Consider the following 19,964-nt stretch of genomic DNA (forward strand, 5'->3'; position numbering starts at 1 on the left):
CGAGCACTTTTGGTGCTCGCTCATCTCTAATGGACACCCATTTACTTGAATTGCTGCAGAGCAATAATGCATTTTTCCTGTTGAAGTCCTGCAGGGGAAGCGGGTGGCTAAGTGCAACTTCTCTCTTGTTGTATCAACTGATCACAAAGACAGCTTTATTTTTAAAAGAGGTTGTGATTAGAGATGAGTGAGCACGCTCGGATAAAGCAGTTACTCGAACGAGCATCGCTCTTCTCGAGTAACTGCTTACTGGTACTGGTCAGAGCAGGCTCAGGGGGGTGCGGCGAGGGTTAACGGTGGGGGGGAGAGTGAAAGAGATCTCTCCCTCTCTCTCTACCCCCCGCTAACCCGCGCCGCCCCCCCCGGGCCTGCTCGGACCAGTAAGCAGTTACCCGAGAAGAGCGATGCTCGCTCGAGTAACTGCTTTATCCGAGCATGCTCGCTCATCTCTAGTTGTCATGTCTTCAAAGGCTATGCATACCTTTGCACTCTTTAAGCAATGCGTTTATGAAAATGAAGATGTTTTGCAATTGTTTTTTCATTAAAAATTTATGATCATTTGAATTATATGTTTGTATTGTTTTCTAAGGCACTGCAGACTGCAGGACTGAAATCTTAGCAAATTCTGTCAAAGTAAACTCATAGGTTTTTTTCTCAGCTCCCCTAACCTACTAACCTATTGTGAAAGTGCATTAATTGCCTTTTTGCCTATCATGTGCTAATGTAGTCAACTCCTAACTCTATGCTTCAACTCTGAACTATACACAACCATCAGTTCAGATATATCAGCTTGAGGCCTCAGTCACACGGGCGTTTTTTCCCGTGATTTGCTCATGGCATGCGAACCGCGTAGATATAGACCCAATGCTTCGCAATGGGATCGGTCATGTGTCTGCTTTTTATGCGGATGTGCGATAAATTGTAGGACACAACGATTTGCACAACGCGCCTATCTGCGTTCTGCGCATCGTTGTGCTCTATATATGCGCTCAATAGGGCCGGCGGCAGCAGCGCCGACCCCATTGGGAACACATACTTAAAAGATCATTCTCCTCTGCCACAGCTGTAACAGCTGTGGCAGAGAAGAACAATGTTCGCCCATTGAATTCAATGGAGCCGGCAATACAGCAGGCTCCATTGAAAGCAATTGGCTGCCGGCGAGCGCGGAGTGAATTTTCGGGAAGGGCTAAAAAATATAAGCCCTTCCCTCAAAACCATCCTAAAATGTGTAAAAGTAAAAAAAAAAAAGTATACTCACCTTTTTCTTGCAGCCGGAGTTCAGCCGCGTCTGGCCAGCAGTTCTCCTAAACTGCTCTGTGTAGTATTCAGCCGGCCGGGATTTAAAATCCCCGCCTGCTGAATGGGCTGCCTCTGATTGGTCACAGCCCTCACCAATCAGAGGCAGCTCTCACTCACCCATTCATGAATTCATGAATGGGTGAGTGAGTGCTGCCTCTGATTGGCTGAGCGCAGGGACCAATCAGAGGCAGCTCTCAGCTATTGCCACCTGCTGAATACTACACAGAGCAGTTCAGGAGAACTGCTGGTTGGACATGGCTGAACTCCGGCTGCAAGAAAAAGGTGAGTATACTTTTTTTTTTTACTTTTACACATTTTCAGCATGGTTTTCAGGGAAGGGCTTATATTTTAAGCCGTTCCCCGAAAATTCATCCAGCGCTTGCCGGCAGCCCATTGCTTTCAATGGATGAACATCGTTCTCCTCTGCCACAGCTGTGGCAGAGGATAGCGGGCAGCGCTGGGCCGTTTCGCCGAAAACGCTGCTAGCTGCAGATTTATCAGCGAATCGACGGCCCCGGTCACGCGATTTGCGGATGCGCATCCGTCATGCGATCCGCAAATCGCATGAAAAAACGCCCGTGTGACCGAGGCCTGAAAGACACAGCAGTGGAATCACAGTGGAATCAAACTATTACGCTATCCCAAGCATGCAGACTGCTTATAGAGAACGCTATGAGGCTGAAATAACGAATGTCATGCAAAAATTTGACCTGACACAAGTCTGCAAGAAAAACACAGTACCATTGTTGAGCAAACTACTCAATCATTGGAATATTAATATGTGCAACTCTAAAGATGAACTGGTTTACAAGGGAACTGTAATTCCAGGAACAAACGTCCCTGTGTTGATCAGACTTACGACTCAGAGTCACACGCTCATGAGAAAAACTACCCTGATGGGATGGAATGTTTTTATGTACGCTATGGAGGAGGCTAATGTGCTGACTAATATCGCTGCAGACCCATGCACACATGATTTGCTAGACTCTTTGAAGATGGATCGCTTAGTAAAGGCCATGATGGCTCTTAAAATTTAAGTAAAAAGATTTTTTAAGCTAGTGTCGCACTCTTTATACGTTGTATCAGATACATGATACAGATACATGAGAATATCCATTAAACGATGTATTCCTTACTGCGTAATATATCCACGTTAATGTTATATATATTTATGTAATTCTATAAGCCATATTTTTATCGTACATTGTTTATGTATTCATTTATGCTATAATTTTATAAACCATATTTTTATCACACTTTGCTTATGTATTTACACATGCGCACAATAAAGCTTTTTAAAACTTTGCATTTCGCCTGCTATGTGATCTTTTTAAAGGTTTATAAAGCCTAAAGCTTTTTTAAAAACCTTGCACTTAGTCTACTGTGCGATCTCTATACTACTGATCATGTCAGGCTATACATAAAGCCTTATTAGAGCTGGGGATACATACTATACATAAACCCTTATAAGGGGACTTGAAAGGTACATAACAGCAAGTCAGGCTATAAATATAGGCTTATTATCATAAAACACATTGACAGTGTGACAGCATGTATCAGGATACGTCACAGGTCTGGAATGCGAAATGATGGGTTAGATTCCAGAAGTCTGCCAGATGTCACAACATCAAGGGGAGCGGGTATAAAATGTCAGGAGTCAAAGGTCAGATTGAGGGGCTTGGCACCTGTCACTTTGCTAGAAGAGGATGGTTGACGAGATATGTGTATGCTATACTATTATAGATCATCAATATTTAAATTCTAAAAAAAGACTTTAATGTCACACTGCAGACATTCATTTTGTCTAAGCAGTAAAATTACTGTAACTTACTTTCCTTATTGTGCTTTTCACTGGAATATATCCAGACAACATTTTGACTTCAATAACAGCCATATTTGATTTCTCCCGGGCACCAATATAACTGCAGAAGTAAAAGCAGGTATTATGTTTCTTAATTTTGGCCTTAATATCCTTTGGCCAGTTTAAGACTGCATTCACACCTGCGCTGTCATACTTTTCATGTTCAGCACTAGTCAGTGGAATCCATTGGACTCAAATGACACAAAAAGTTAAAAGAATTACTCACGCAGCAGTAATAAGAATTTCAAAATGTGTCACTGAATCTAGCAGACATTCTGTTCTTGCAGATGACTTAACAGTCAATGACAAAGTTGCCTCGCCTTTTGGTGTAGGGATGTTGTATCTCAATACAGCCTGTGAATGAAAGAAAATGTAAGGTATTTTACCTATAAGTGGGTGTAAGGACTTTGGTACTACACAACCTATATACAACAATATATCTTCCTCGACAAGGCTCCCATTGCAGAAAGGATGTCCAGGATGGTCTGCCTGATCTAAATGTCAGACAGTAATAATAAATCTACCGCAGATCTAGTTCTGCTTGCAATGTTCCTTGAATGGAATTGTCCATACTGTTCTACCTAATCTGACATGGAGTATGGAGAGATGCAATTGCACTGTGGGTGGCACAATTAACATGGCAATAATCCAACATCCAACAAGTATCATTGGGTTACATGAAATAGAATAAGACTCATGCAAAATTCTAGCTGTGGGTTGGACAGTATGCTTGGACAATCCCTTTAAATGAACATTGCAAGCAGACCTGGACAAGGGGTAGGTTTATTACTACCGTCTGAAACTTAAACCGGGTAGGCCATCCTGGATACCCTTTTACTCAGGTGTATAAAGACATCAAGACATGGAACTAATTTTAGATGATACAGATCTCCCTATCAATAGAGTGCCCTTCTCCTAGAGTCATCAATAGTTGCATGTGATGAGCATGGTATTTTCTGCCAAGTGTTATGGTACTGTGTTGGCTGAATATTGTTATGTTATATTATTGTCTGCTCATTATTGTGAATAACTGTCAATTTTACTTTCTTCATCCAGACATACTTGCATTGATAGGATTAGATTTGGAGGAAGAATACTTTAATAGACTTTTCCTTGCCTGAACAAAGATACATCCATTTCCTGTGCATGTCACAGTGTAGTTTTCAGGGATAGTTGATAGCTTGGCCCTTTGGAGCAATAGACGATTATTCTTGTCCACATGAAATTGCCCAACTAATCCCATCTTAGAACTGACTGTCACGGTGACATCTCCTTCATCACTGAAAGTGACCTCTGTATACTTGGCCAGAGCTTGAAGAGCCACCACGGTGTCCTTAAGAAGGAAAAGCCCAGTAAGCAAATGTATAATTAGAACTTAAAGAGGTTTGCAGGACCTAAACACTTGTAGCCTTAGAATAGGTAATCAGTGTCTGATTGGTGGGGGTCTGACTCTCTGAACCCCTGTAAATTAGCAGAAGGAAAGTGTTGCTCAATATCTTTCTATAGGCATAGACCCATACATTCAATTAAGGCTGTGTATGGTGCTTCAGCTGCAGTACCAGGCACACTGATGTGTATAGATGAGCAGATGTGCTTTTGTTAGCAATGAAGAGAACATGGTGCTCACCAGAGTGCTGAAACGCCATTCATTCTGCTAACTAACCAAGACTCAGGGGAATTCAATTCTAAGTAAACATTTGAAAAAAAAACCTCTAATCATTAAGAAATTAAGATTTTCCTTCCAGCATTGCCAGTGTATGTTTCTCTCCAGGCTACACCCGCATATTTCTGATCTGATTTCCCATTAAGACCCTCTGCTTTTGGACCTGACTTTGACCTCGCTTAATCCCTGGTACCGCGTATTCTCCTGTTGCCGACCCGGACTTCCTGACTTGCCTCTGTGTCTGTTTGTCTCTGTATTTGTTTGTAAGTCTGACCCCCTGCCCCGCTTCCCTAGTGAGTTTAGGGACCGTCGCCCAGTTGTCGCCCTGGGGCCTAGCCCAGGGGGGCAAGTAGGTAGGGACAGGGGTTGCGGGTAGCTTTTAGGGACTTCCAGTACCCGGACCCCAGTTCCGTGACACTACTGCTTTACTTTCTTTTACCTGCGTAGAAGAGAATCCTCCATATGGATTTTGCTGTTTGCTCAACCAGTTTACAATCTGTGAAGCTTTGCCCAAGTCTGGAGTTGGACCACACAGAATAGCCAGGAGCACATAGGAGGTCATTTCCACTTCTGCTGATGGGGCACGGCACCAATATGAGACTTGGGGAGGAGGAGGAGAGTCCCGTTTCCAGTGTAGCTGTCCATCTGCAGATAAAAGAAAGAGAGAGAGAGAGAGAGAGAGAGAGAGATAGATAGATAGATAGATAGATAGATAGATAGATAGATAGATAGATAGATAGATAGATAGATAGATAGATAGATAGATAGAGTTTGCAGGGGATGGGCGACACCGACTACATATATATGATATTTCTCCATTGTAGTCAATGGATGAGAAACTGAAATATTATCAGCCATCTTCTGTTCACTATAATTGAGACCTTACAAGTGTTGAAACCTCTTTTCCACCCACATAGGACGCCTGTTTTCAGAATTGGTGAGGATCCTATCAGTTGGACTTCTCCACCCATTAAACATTGATGGCAGATGCTATAAGTATATTTGGGAACACTCTTTTAGCATATGCTGAAGATACACCAAACAAACATTGTCCTCCCTGCTTTCTTACCCCCTTGCACTGCTTTTTCTTCCAACTGATCCATCAAAATGTTTCTGTTTTCTGTGTCTCCAGACAATGTGAAGGTATAAGCCAGAAGAGCCTGGGTGTATACATTACTGGCATTGACAGAAGCCTTCTTTAAACAAGTCAGAGCATTCCCTACTAAGGGGTCCTGAAGAGGAATGGGATGAGTATAATAATTGGCTTAAAGATCTGTTGTAGCTTTTTATCTTGCCATAACATGACCTCTTACCTGCACAGATACACCGGCTTCCAAAAGAGCCACAGTTGTATAAGCAGAAACGGCCATTTCATCTTCGGCACCTCCCTGAAAGACAGCGAGGGTAATTTATCAATTGATTTACACTAGCAGTTTGGAGTAGAGAAGTAGTAATTTAATGGAGCACATCATATTTCTATTATAATTTTCAACTTTTCTTGCCTCTTGCCACTTTGAAAAACGCGTATGAAAAATCTGCGGAGTTATCCAGGGGTGTGTAGCTAGATATGTCCTGACAGAGCTATAATTTCTAAATTATAGGAATAACAGAAAATAGTGCAAATTTTAGCACATATCTACACCCGATCAATGCAGGTATAACTTTCATTTTCTGTCTCTAGGTCAGGCCATGATGCACAAAATTTAGAAAGAGGTGTACACCTTTTAATACATTTGTGCAACCTACTCCAGTGTACTTTAACTTAAAGGGATTTCCCCATGACTTAAAATTGCATCACAACTACTCTGTCCTTTTTGTTTGCTGCTGACCAGGACATGTGACTGCTGCAGCCAATCACTGACTATAGAAGGTCAGTGATCTGACCATTGATTGGCTGCAACAGTCACAGGTTCTGGCCAACGGCACCTAGGAAGGACGGTGGTTGTGAAGCAATTTTAAGTCACGTGAAAACCCCTCTAATATTGGCATATAAATCATCAGTCATAATAAATCTGCTTGAAGATTACACCAACTTTGAATGTGACAATAAAAAGATTTCCATCTATAAAAAATATGCAGAACTTTGATTGTCTGTAATATTACAGGCAAATCATCATAAGTACACTTGTCCTGTTTAGGTCATAGGTGCTTATTTCTTTCCCTGTGGTCATTCAAATACAATACACAATAGTAACTTATCACCACAGGACATAACAAATTGGTTGCTTGTGCTGGGCTCTTCAAGTGACATTCCCAAAATAATGCCTCCACTAACATCACTTCCTGTCCTGCAGTTATTGCTTGACCCTTCATTTCAGAGACTTCCTGCACTGCCTGCTTCCTGTACATACTCTGCATATTATACTGGTAATAATTGAAGCTCTTTACTTACTTTTAGAGTTGCCTCCTGCATCCTAACCAGAGTGGACCAGAGTGAAAGACACAGCCCTGATATGTTGTCTTTTCAGTGTTTCATTCCAAATCCTTATTAGTTTGCCAAAATTCCACCCTTTGCAAATTTTTTGTACTACCCTTTATTGGTCTACATATTAGAACAGTATTATGAGTAATTAGTGTTATGTATTATTGTGGCACGTCACCATTGTCACATTACTCTGCCGCAGGCCTACCTTCATGGCATTATTGAAAAGCCTCCCCACACTGCGGAAACATCCAGTGTCTTTTTGGTTATTTTTCAGCCAAGAATAGGAGTGATTCAGGTGACTTTCATCTATGAAGATATAAGGTCGGGATTTGCTGAAGGACTTCACTACAAATGCAGTCAACCTGTGGAAACATTGGAAATTGGCATAACATATATTTGTTGCAATTACCAAACATGGCAAAAATACCAATTTAAAGTTTTATCAACCATTGACTTTGAACATCTATATCCATTTCCAAGCAGATTAGTTTTAGATTTCCAATCATTTCTACTTTTCAGAAATCTTTATACATACATACAAATCCATCATATGTATACTTCAGAAATTACATTTGGATAAACCACAATTATTTGGGGTAAGTTTTGTTAAACCTATTCAAAAGAGATTTTTTAGTGCGCTAAAAAATACTCTATCGACAAATCCACTAACCAAGTATTTCCTTCTTTGTCATTCTTTCCAAAGGCACTGTATGATCCATCATCACGTTTATATGTAAGTTGACGCTGATACCCTGTGAGAATCAAAAACAAAAAAAACAATATCAAGAATATACGTCAGTATGTAAGACTGTAAGCAAAGCAATAACAAGTAAAGTATTTCTCACATATCTACATCCTATAAAAAGAATAAGAAGTATTCCCACTGGTTGTTTAGATTGCTGCATTGAGATCCCTGACACTTAATGATCAAATAGCTCCTCAGACTAATCCATATGGACTGCTTTGAAGGGTGCGAGGAACTTAGCACGAGGTGAAGTAGAGGCAAGATGCTCATGGCAGACTGGTGCAGACTGACTGCTGTGTGAATGCGACTGGGAGGAAGAGGAGGTGTTGGAACTTGAAGTGTGCTGTGTCATCCACTGTATGGCCTGTTCTGCATGCAGTGGATATTATACAAGGGCAGAAACACTTCTAAGGAATGGCAGCAGTCTTTCTTTGCCTACTGCAGAGCGTGGAGTTGTTTGAAGAGCCAATTTGGCCTGTCCTCTATGACCTCCAACACCAACTGTACCAACACACCCCCTATCCTTTGCTTTCTTCATGGTATTTCCTTATTATTTATTTAGTTTTTATTTAGTTTTTTTTACTTTTCAGTGGTTTTATTTAACTCATCAACTAACTTTGTATTTTGCAGAAAACCACTGCTAGCTGCACAATTCCTGCACATAATTCGAAATGACCGGACTGGTAACTTTGAACGACGTCTGAGGCCATTAACACACACTGTGTGTATTTGCTTTTTTCCTGTTTGGTTTTCTTTTTGGTTATGTTCACGCAGAACAGAACCACCAACTAAATTAGCTGCAATCCCTGGGCTACATTATATGTAAGAACAAAAGGTCACACAGTACAGCTTGTATATTTGTGAACTGTCTCCATCTGCGCGGCGTAATGAATTCCCCTCACCCCACCGCTCGCTGTGTAAGGTCTGCATATAATTCACAGTAGCCAGAATGGCAAATTTAATGACATCCAAGGCCACAAACAGAGAAATGCAGTATTCCCCATACCAAAGCATAGTCTATCTGTCTGCTTTGCTGCTGTATACATTGACAGCAGCAAAAATGTACCCTCTCCTAATGTACAGACCACGTTTCATTTAGGCATCTAAATATAATACAGCTTCTTTTTATACTCCTTCCACTAGAGCCATGTTTAAAATTTCTGCCAGTATACAAGCTTTCACACTCTGCAGCAATATATGCCAATTATTATTTCTGTCCCTAACAACAGACCACGTGTTATATAGGCACATACACATGATGCAGCTTTTTTCTCTGTTCCCTCCAATATAACCACTGTATACAAGCTTTCAGCAGCAATGTATGCTCTGTAAAATATCTTTCCCTATTAACTACAGACCAAGTATTATATGGACATATAAATCTGATGCAGCTTCTTTCTCTGCTCCCTCCAATGGAACCCCATTTAAGTTCTCTGTTGGTATACAAGCTTTCATAACAGCAGCAATATATCCTTTGTAGAATATCTGGCCCTAACAACAGACCACATGTTTTATAGGCATATAAATGTGATGCAGCTTCTCTGTCCTGTGCTCAACTGTAAAATGGTTTCTGCTTACACTGTGCTTATATTATATATTTCAAAGTTATGTGATGCAGGCGTCTAATAAAACGGCTGCCTGGCATTTTAGAAAATTTGATTTTCCATTGATTTTCGCCAAAAATCGATTTGAACATACCCAATTTGATTTTGCAATGATCGGGTCAATTGTATCCCCTGGGTGATCAAGATGATCAACACTAGTAACTAAGAGAATTATAGCAGAATTCAAACTGAGAAAATAATAGGAATAAAAGAAATGCAAGATTTCTCACCGCTCTCCAGAAACCTCTTGGCTTTGCTCTGGATTTCATTGTTTAGTTGATTAGACTTTTCCAGATACTGAAGGACAAAGACATTAGGTGCAAACAAAACCATGTTCTGTTCCCCACATCCATATGGCATGGCCAAGAGACGATCAAGGTTCTGCATGGCCGTACCCATTAGATCTCCTACAAGGTAATAACATCATTCAATTATAACAATAATACTGTCATTTCACAGTCAGCACACAGTTAAGTATTTGCTAGCACACCTTTGTTTCTGTGGGTTCTATTCTGACTAGCCAGGGTTAACATCTCCTGTGTCTACTAGTCCAGGTTAATTAGTCCTGCAGCTGTTATCAAGATGTGGGTGGTGATTGACATTTCTGTCAGCCAATCGGCTTCTCCCTCTTACCTATATAATCCTGCTCTTCCTGGCTGGGAGATGCTGATTATTTTTCAGTGTTCGCTGAGCTGTCATTCTGCTGAGAGCTGCTAGTGTCTGGCTTCTAAGTTTGGGTTTGTTCCCTGTTTGTGTCTATTGTCTGTCTTGCATTCGTTTGCTGTCAGTTCCAGCTGTTTCCCTGTACTACCCCTTTAGGGATAGTCAGGCCCAAGGTTCCAGCACGAGGCTGCCTTTATCGAGGTGATTGCCCCGCTTATAGGTAGGGTCCTGCCATTCTCCCTGCAGCCTAGGGTCAGTCTCCTTATCTGTGTTCTGAGTGACAGGTCTGCCCTTTACCTCATTTCTTTTGTCTGTTCTGTGTCTAGCCACCTGTATAACCTAGCTTCAACATCCATTCGGGCTGCTCTCACACCAGGTTCCTGTTGGCAGTCCAGGACGAACATAACATAATCATCGGCCCAATAAAATTGTGCTAGACACAGTATGGATCCTATTCAGGCACTTACAAATCAGGTTGGTGCCATGTTTGTACAGGATCCAACACAAGCTCTGGTTCAGCAAGTGCTAGCACTGTCACAGCAAATGACGGAAATAATGCAGCAGTTATCTGCCATTTAATCTTTGCCTCAATCATTTGACGTTTCAGCGCAATCTGAACCAAGGTTGGAGTTACCCGACTGTTTTTCTGGCAAACGTAGCAATTTTGTTTCTTTTCATGAAGCTTGCAAGCTATAGTTTCATTTAGGCAAAATTCCTCAGGGGATGAGAGCCAGCATGTGGGCATTGTAGTCTCTCAGTTACAGGGAGACCCTCAAGCGTGGGCGTTTTCCCTTTCTCCCGCCTCACCTGCGCTGTCTTCGGTGGATAGTTTTTTCTCAGCGCTAGGTCTGCTCTATAATAATCTGGATCGTGTGGCCCTTGCTGAAAGTAAAATCCGCTTGACACCTGGGCACCTCCGTCTCCCTCCATTTTTACAATGAAGTCACAAGTGAGCTCAGTAGGTTACTACCAAACAGATGGATTAGCCGTGCAGGTTTTGACGAAAGTGAACTTCTTTCTTGGCCTCCACATTCACCGTACCTTACACCTTGGGATTTTTTTTTTTTCTGTGGGAGAGTTAACGATAGTCTACATGCCGCCCTCACCATCCACCATGCATGATCTGTGAGTACGCATCACAAAAACCATTGCATCAGCTTCCTATACAGGTTATGAGAACATGCTGAAACATCATCACAGATAGATATAACTCACAGGGGCGTAGCATGCTCTCTCTTGTTTATATGGAAATCAGAGATCTTACCCAAAACTAATATATATGCTCTTGCAGAATCGTCTAGAATATTTTGAGGAACCTTGAGAAATATTTCTTCTGATTTAGGTTGGTCTGAAATATAAAATAAAAAGATCTGTTAAGGATTACAAAAACATGGCTATTTTTTTCCAAAAGTAGTGCCACACCTATCCATAGGTTGCTTGTGCCATTGCAACTAACCTCCATTCATTTCAGTGGAGCCGAACTGCAATGCCAGACACAACTGATGAACAGGTGTGTGGCACTATATTTGGAAGAAAGCACACATGCTTTTCTAATCCTATATAACCCCTTTAACCCCTTAACAACCATGTGTCTTTAGACAGCAACCATTATTGGGCTTTATTCTGATGCAATTGTCTTTTTACGGCACTGCATCAAAAGCCTGCAAAACACAGAGTAGGTGTTTGGCTGTTGAAAAATACTAGCACTTGCTCAAACAACGGGGACCAAAGAAAGCTCAGATGCCTGCTGTTTAACCATATACATACTGCAGTTAATGTGACTGCGGCATGTAAAGGGCTGCTAGAGTGAGTGGGACTCCCTCTGTCACCCATCGGATCCCCGCAATGGCACCCAGTGGCTGAGCTTCATAGACTTCATAATGCACTGCTATACTGAAGTAGAGTAGTGTATTATAAGAATGATAAAATATGGTGACAAAAATTAAATTTAAAAAGTTTTTTTTTTAAGTTTAAAAATATGAAACATCAAAACCTATCCTTTCCCCATTGATTATGTAAAAATAAATTTAAAACAAATCACAAATCTGCTATCACCATGTTCATAATGACCCAGAGAAAAAAGTTAGTGCATTATTTAATGTGCATGGTGTATGCCATGAATAAAAATGTAAAAAACATGGTGAAAATAGCTAATTTCCCAGTCTTGCCTTACAAAAAATGGAATAGAAGGTGATCAGAGCATCATATGGAGCAACAAATGGTACCATTAAAAGGTTCAACTCATCCCGCAAAAAAATCCCTCACACAGCACTATTGATAACATGTAATAACATGGATTAACAATCTCCTTATGTTTGTATATTTTGGGAAATGGTCAATAAAAACAAGTTAAAAATAAATAAATAACTAAAATTATAAAACATGCCAGAATTACAAATTTTGTTAATCTTGACTCTATAAAAAATGAAATAAAAAGCCATCAAAATGTTGTATGGTCTTAAAAATTAGATAAATGAAAACTAGAGTTCATCCCGCAAAAAAACAAGCCCTTATAAAGCTCTGTCGATTAAAAAAGTAAAATGTTATGGCTCTTGGGATGCAGCAACATAAAAGCAAATCTTTGAAAAACAAAGAAGTGTTTTTTGGAAACAAAAATAGCAAAATATAAATGAACTGTAAAAACTTGGCATCACTAGAAGCATGCTGACCCAGAGAATAATGTTATCACATTGTTTATTTTGCATGCTAAACACTATAGAAAGAAAATTCAAAAAACAAATGGCGGAATTTCTTTTCTTTCTCCAGTCACCTTAAAAAAATAATGATAAAGTTATACAATACGTTATAAGTGCAAATGACAAAAGATGTCATTAAGAAAAACAACTTGTCCTGCGAAAAAAAAATATGGCTGTCCAGGGAAAAATTAAAAAGTTATGGCTTTAGGAATGCGACGATGAAAAGAACTGAAAACTTAGTTGGTAATTCATATGCAAACAGGCTTTGTCACTAAAGGATTAAGAATATAATTACATTATCAACTATGCATTATAACTAGAGATGAGCGAACGTACTCGGTAAGGCCGATTTCGCAATCGAGCACCGCGAATTTCGAGTACTTCACTACTCGGGTGAAAAGATTCAGGGGTCACCGGGGGGCGGGGCGTGGCGTGGTGGAGCGGGGGGTAGCAGCGCGGAACAGGTGGGAGCTCTCTCTCTCCCTCTCCCCCCCACTCCCCTCTGGAACCCCCCGCTCACCCACGGCGCCCCCCGAATCTTTTCACCCGAGTAGTGAAGTACTCGAAAATCGCGGTGCTCGATTGCGAAATCGGCCTTACCGAGTACATTCACTCATCTCTAATTACAACTTTAAAATAAAACAAAAAAAAGGGTTTAATACCATGTTAGCTAGTAGAGCAAATTGTGATTGTTCTCACAGGGAGGGAAACCAAGTAATCTTGTAGATATGACACCTTTTATTGGCTAACAAAAATACATGATGTTATAGCGAGCTTTCGGGTGGTTATCAACCCTTTAGCAGCCTAATGAAACTGGTTTGGATGGAGCACAAATATAACACAAATTCACAAATTGTGTAAATGTTCCTCTACAATCAGGCCATCAGACATAACCAGATCTGCTCCAACCCAACAGACAAAGAGGAACATTTACACAATCTCAAAAAGACATTTTTCAAATCAGGGCTACCATCCCACCTCAATTGATGACCAAATCACCAGAGCCACCAGGATACCCAGAAATCAACAACTCCAATACAAGGAGAAAGAAAAAAATTGACGTGTTCCTCTAGTAGTGACCTACAATTCACAGTTAGATTTACTAAGGAAGACTGCAAAGAAACTTCATGATACCCTACACAAGGATGACAGTCTGAAAACCACATTCCCGGACCCTCCCCTCCTATGTTACAAGCAACCTCCTAATTTGAGGAACTTTATAATCAGGACTGCATTGCACTCGGACATACAAAAAAGAACTTATCTCTGTATTGTAAGGAGCTGCAAGACCTGCTCACATAAACTGACCACAGACAGGATACAGATTCCCAACACACAGCAGGACTGTAAGAGCCCTGGGACATTCACATGTTCCACATTCAATGTTGTGTGCTTTATATCGGGGAAACCGGACAAAAACTGAGAGCCAGGATAAGATCTCATTGCCACTCAATTAGAGAGGAAAAAACGGAATTACCTGTGGCAAAACATTTTTGGGATCACAGACTTAGCATAGAGCAGATGAGATTAATCATACTAAAGGGCAACTACAAGTCACAACATCACAGAAGAATTTAGGAGTGTAAATTTATGGCCATGTTTAATACCCTCAAAAATTAAATGAACCTCGGCCCAGGATTCTCGCATAAGTGGAGAATATGAAAAGTCTGAAGGAGGTCAAGAAGGGTGTCTTCTCCCCAATCATTGTTTTTTTTTTTCTTTTTAATTCATAAAAATCCAAAAATTGATTTGTAAGAATGTTGCCATCCAATAGGGGGTACTGCAGGGCTGGTGTTTCCATCTCTTTCTATGTTTGAACGTTAAAGGAGAGACAACAGACATCATAAAACTCTTACATGCATTATTTTAGTGGACTGATTAAATATGTATCTCTTTTCTCAGGTTGTTAAGTCTTATTTTAAGTTTTGAGTGTGAGACAGTCTCAAGTTCTGTGTGTGAACATTTATTTAGATCAAGAGGGGTTTCCACTCTGCATTTGTGTCATATTTGTGCCCCATCCAAACCAGTTTCAAAGCCTGATGAAGGGTTAATAACCACCCAAAAGCTTGCTGTAACATGGATTTTTGTTACATTAAAAGGTATCATATCTACAAAATTACTTGATTTCTCTCACTGAGAGCAATCAAACTTTAAAATATTAATATGTACATACAGATGCAGCAAAGCTTGACTTGAGACTTAAAACGTTATGATAACTTTCTGTGCCACAGTTTGTTACCCTTGTAATTGTTTTACAATGGCTTTTGTTGTGTTAAGATAAGAGAACAATAGTTTATTAAAGGGGTTTTTGTTTATTTTAACAGATGGAGACCTGATATTAAAGAAATAAAATTATCTTAGAAAGCACCTTTAATTGCTGGAGATAAAATAACTTGTTGCAGAAAGTTATCACAGTCCAGTTATTCCCCTTTTACATGGGGGCAATTCTCATTTAAAAGAGCGCACAAACGAGTAACGTCACAGCTAATTATTCACGCTCATGCAGAATGTTTAGACAGGCAGATCATTGCTGAGAATTCTTCACTTTTTATTCACTTGTCTCTGTGTTTCACATTCTTATGTGAAACACTGAGCGGGGAGTGTTTAGATTTAACCAGAAGTAAGCCAACCAGCAATGATTTTTATGCAGGCTGAAACTGAGCGACAAATGACAAGTGCACGATGATTTGCGTTTAGACTTAAAAGGGTTGTCTCGCGAAAGCAAGTGGGGTTAAGCACTTCTGTATGGCCATATTAATGCACTTTGTAATATACATCGTGCATTAAATATGAGCCATACAGAAGTTATTCACTTACTTGCTCCGTTGCTGGCGTCCCCGTTGCCATGGCTCCGTCTAACTTCGGTGTCTTCTTGCTTTTTTAGACGCGCTTGCGCAGATCTATCTTCTCCATTCGGCTCGGCTCGGCATCACCGGCATTTTGGCTCCTCCCCTTGTACGCGTCATCGCAAAGCTCCGCCCCCGTCACATGTGCCGATTCCAGCCAATCAGAGGCTGGACGGGGGCGGAGCTTCGTGATGACGCGTACAAGGGGGTGGAGCCAAAATGCCGGTGATGCCGAGCCGAGCCGAATGGAGAAGATAGATCTGCGCAAGCGCGTCTAAAAAAGCAAGAAGACACCGAAGTTAGTCTGAGCCATGGCAACGGGGACGCCAGCAACGGAGCAGGTAAGTGAATAACTTCTGTATGGCTCATATTTAATGCACGATGTATATTACAAAGTGCATTAATATGGCCATACAGAAGTGCTTAACCCCACTTGCTTTCGCGAGACAACCCCTTTAATGATTATAGCACACCTTTGTTCATCTGAGCAAATTTCTAGTGACACTCATTACGTGTAAATGGGCCTTTAAACTTTGCTTACATCAATATAGATTAAAAGAAACAACTAGATAATAAACAAAAGATTATTATAACAGCAAGTTATAAGATAGCAATGACATAATTACTTTGATAACATCAAAACGTTTATTAAAAAATAGTCATCGTGGAAATACAATATTCACCCCAAATCCCTTTCTACTATGTAATGTAAGGTTTCTTACCTCCTACCTTGGTGCAGATTAGTGAATTATGTGATTTTTCTTCAAGGACACCTCCAGGCTAAAGGTATCAATAAAGGCACACAATATACATAAGTTGAAAATATTATTATAATACAATAAAATTAGAATGCAGCAAATAATTCGTTGGAAATTGGAAGAATGTGGCTCCAGGCTAGCAGTCACTTTTTATAGCCAGTGATTGGCTGCAACAGTTACATGTTCTGATTAGCAGAAACCAGGAAGAACAGAGTGATTGTGAAGCAATTTTAGGTCTCCAGAATACCCCTTTAAAATTAAATGTGGACACTGACAAAAATTAGCCCTCTTGAAGTACATGAAACTCCTTTTTCAATTTCTAATTTGATGACAAATGGGTCTTAGCCATGTACTACCTTATTGGTGTGCCAATCCACTAGTAATTAAGAGACATGGATGAGAATTAGCATCATCCCTTACATGTAATCTAGGGAGCACCACCCCTTAAGTGTTAACTAGGCAGCAGAGGGCATTATTATGTTTTAAAGCAGCTGTGAACCCTCTTTCCTGCAGGTCTCCTGTGCAGATGTTCAGGTTGCTCATCCAACTCCACCTAATACTGCTGTCTGGCAATACTGTTGCCATGGGCTTGATTCTCAGGTAGATCATTGTTAGCATGTAAATTGCATGTAGTGATGAGCAAACATTTCAAAAGTGCAATTTGGTTGGTTTGCCGGATTTGGGCAAAAAGTTTCATTCGGTCTGAATTAGTTCAAACTGAACCAGAACTTCACGTACCCCTAAAACTAATGCATAACGTTAGGAGCCATAAATATCCTGTATAACACTCGTAGGTCACCTAGGGGTGTAAGCACATTTGAGCTGTTTTTAAGGCCTTGTTCAGACAAGCGTGGTTTACACGCAGCTACAGCAGCGTGCAATCCACACTTCTATAGCAACCAATAGGTTGCTATGGAAGAGTTCACAGAGAGCTTTTTTTACCAGTGCAGAATGACTCACCTGTCAGCTCCGTGCTACGGCGCTGTCCATGGTGCTGACCACAGGCTCCTATGGAAGCCGCAGCAGCACTCTGCCTGCAGCACGGAGTACGGAGCAACTCGTTCACCACAGAATTCCTGCATGTCAGCAGCGGGGTTTACATGCTGCTGTAGCACTGTATAAACCATGCTTGTGTGAATGAGGCCTTGTGCAAAGTTAATGAAGAAAAAAGATAGAAGGTAAAAGAAGCAAACATAGAAGAAGAAGAAATAGGAAAATAAAAAAAAGGAAAGAGAAATAAAAGGAAAAATATAATTTTCCTTCTTTTTCTTTTTTCATTTTGCTTCTTCTTTTGGCCAAGACATCCACCCAAGGTTTGCTTTCTTGCCAAAGCGAACTTTTAGCAAAATTCAATCCGAAACAGGGTTTGACTGTTTCACTTTTGCTAAACTCGAATTGTATGTCCTCAATTTATTTTATTTCCTGTCAGATTCAAAAATATATTTAGCAGTCCTTTAATTTTACTTGCTCCAATCCCTTAGTGTACATTATCTGACATATAAAAATATTTTAGATAGAGAAACCAGGGGTGGAAAAAGAAGTAGGCAGAGTACAAGGTAACCAAGGGCGTGATTGAGCAAGAGTTAGTACAAGTTATAGAATTAAAGCAATTTTCAGCTTTCAAATATTTTACTTATCAGTATTTTATTACATAAATGGGAACACTAGAGGCAGGTGTGACAGAGGACAGGGTAGAATGAAAAGGTTTGGTGGAAAAATAGGATACGTGAGAAAAATCTGATTGTTAGGGGATCAGCACAAAGACCTCCACTGATCTCAAGAATGGGGGTCCCGTTTTTCCCCTTCTCCTCATTAAAGGCTTGCTGCCCCCCCCCCCTCTTCCCTGCTGTGAGGAGGAGATTGAATGCAGCAGAGACCATGCTCAAGCTATCACTTTTATTCCATCAATGAACCCCCACTTCCATGGCACTGTGCCCTCTCTCCGTTTTTCTATCACTAAGCTTGTTCTGAGTTGACAAAGTCTAATATCTTTGTATGTAAACTGCACATTTCAAAGGTTTTACGACCTATCTCAGTCTTCATGTATTGCAGATTCACCTGTACTAGTACTGTCTTCACAATGGAGTCAGTTCTGCCTTGCTTAGGAACTATCACTATTTCGTTTCCACAAAATTCTTTAGTGTCCACAGCTTCTGTCTTGACTGTGATGTTCACTTTTCCTGGGAAGGGATAGAAACTTGATATATAATATATGTTTTGCAAATAAGAACAGGACAACATATGTGTCATAACCACATAATTTGCAGTGTATTTATCAGGATTAGTAACTACACTTGTTAAAAGAAATCAGACGGCTTTAAAGCCAATGGTACACTTAGGTCAAATTTAGCCACAATGGGAATACCACTCTTCATGAAGTGGCTGGGAGAATGGAAATAGTTGAGCAAGGCTGTGTTATGTTAAATTGTTTGCATAATTCTCATAGAAGTAAATGGGAGTTAAGGAAACAGGTTACACTATTTCTGCATATCTTGAGTTAAAGAAACAGCATATCTCCCATTTAATTCTATGGGAATTACAGAAACAGTGTAAAGGGTATGTTTACATGGCAGAACCTGACATTCAGTCACTTCTTCATGCGGAAACGCATTGCAAATTCCTCACGTAGGTTTTGCCCATTGATAGGGCTAAACCCATATGTGGATCTATGGCAAAACCATTGCAGAATATTTGTGGATTTCTGGCACAGTTTTAAAGATGGAAAATACCATGTCAGATTCTGCCGTGTCAACATACCCTAAGATAGCCTTCTTGGCTGTTTTCATAACTCCCAACCACTCCAGGAGCCCAACATACAGTTTGGCCAAGGGCCATTGAGGACAGATATCAGGATATGTGTGGGTCCCAAAGGTGGGACCTGCTTTTATTGGACATTTATGGAATATCTTGTGGATGATTCTTCTGAATAGAACTTAGATTCACCATTTGATTTGGTTGTTTGGTCAATTTTTGTCCTCATTGCAGTGACTTTTTATTTTTACAATGCATTTATAATGAAGAATGAAACAATTTTGCAAATAGTCTAGTTTTGTTTTTTTATTACCATTTTGTGTCTACAGTTCCTGTGTAGACTTATGTATCTCTATAGTAACAGACTACAAACAAACCCTCCATAGTCTGGACCTGCTGGCATACTCTATAGTTCATGTGCCCCCTTCTTTATGCTAATCAACCAAATGCATATTAGCAAGTATTGAGGGACAGATGAAAAGCAATATCACTGTAGGATTAGACTAAAGAGGGATTGTTTGTAACCTAATGTATAAGTCTACATAGGAGCTGTAGACAAAAAATGGTAGAACATATTTAATCTGGCTGTTTGAAAAGTTTCTTTATTTTTTTTATTTTAGATGCATAGTAATAAGATTTTTTTTTTGTGAAAG

The 19,964-nt window shown here is 40.3% G+C and overlaps 1 protein-coding gene across 1 annotated transcript in view; it reads right to left on the reverse strand.

Annotated features, from left to right (window-relative positions):
• The window catches only part of LOC136626157 (alpha-2-macroglobulin-like), a 119,976-nt gene that overhangs the window by 15,784 nt on the left and 84,228 nt on the right, over nt 1–19,964 (reverse strand). The window contains exons 21-32 of the mRNA XM_066600964.1: nt 18,619–18,740; nt 16,525–16,582; nt 11,525–11,608; nt 9,828–10,004; nt 7,919–8,000; nt 7,454–7,610; nt 6,137–6,211; nt 5,893–6,055; nt 5,263–5,468; nt 4,278–4,493; nt 3,387–3,514; nt 3,131–3,221 (exon numbers count right to left, since the gene is read on the reverse strand). Coding sequence (XP_066457061.1) covers nt 3,131–3,221; nt 3,387–3,514; nt 4,278–4,493; nt 5,263–5,468; nt 5,893–6,055; nt 6,137–6,211; nt 7,454–7,610; nt 7,919–8,000; nt 9,828–10,004; nt 11,525–11,608; nt 16,525–16,582; nt 18,619–18,740 — 1,559 coding nt within the window. The remainder of the gene's footprint in view (nt 1–3,130; nt 3,222–3,386; nt 3,515–4,277; nt 4,494–5,262; nt 5,469–5,892; nt 6,056–6,136; nt 6,212–7,453; nt 7,611–7,918; nt 8,001–9,827; nt 10,005–11,524; nt 11,609–16,524; nt 16,583–18,618; nt 18,741–19,964) is intronic.

Source organism: Eleutherodactylus coqui, chromosome 4, assembly GCF_035609145.1.
Source record: "Eleutherodactylus coqui strain aEleCoq1 chromosome 4, aEleCoq1.hap1, whole genome shotgun sequence".
NCBI lineage: Eukaryota > Metazoa > Chordata > Amphibia > Anura > Eleutherodactylidae > Eleutherodactylus > Eleutherodactylus coqui.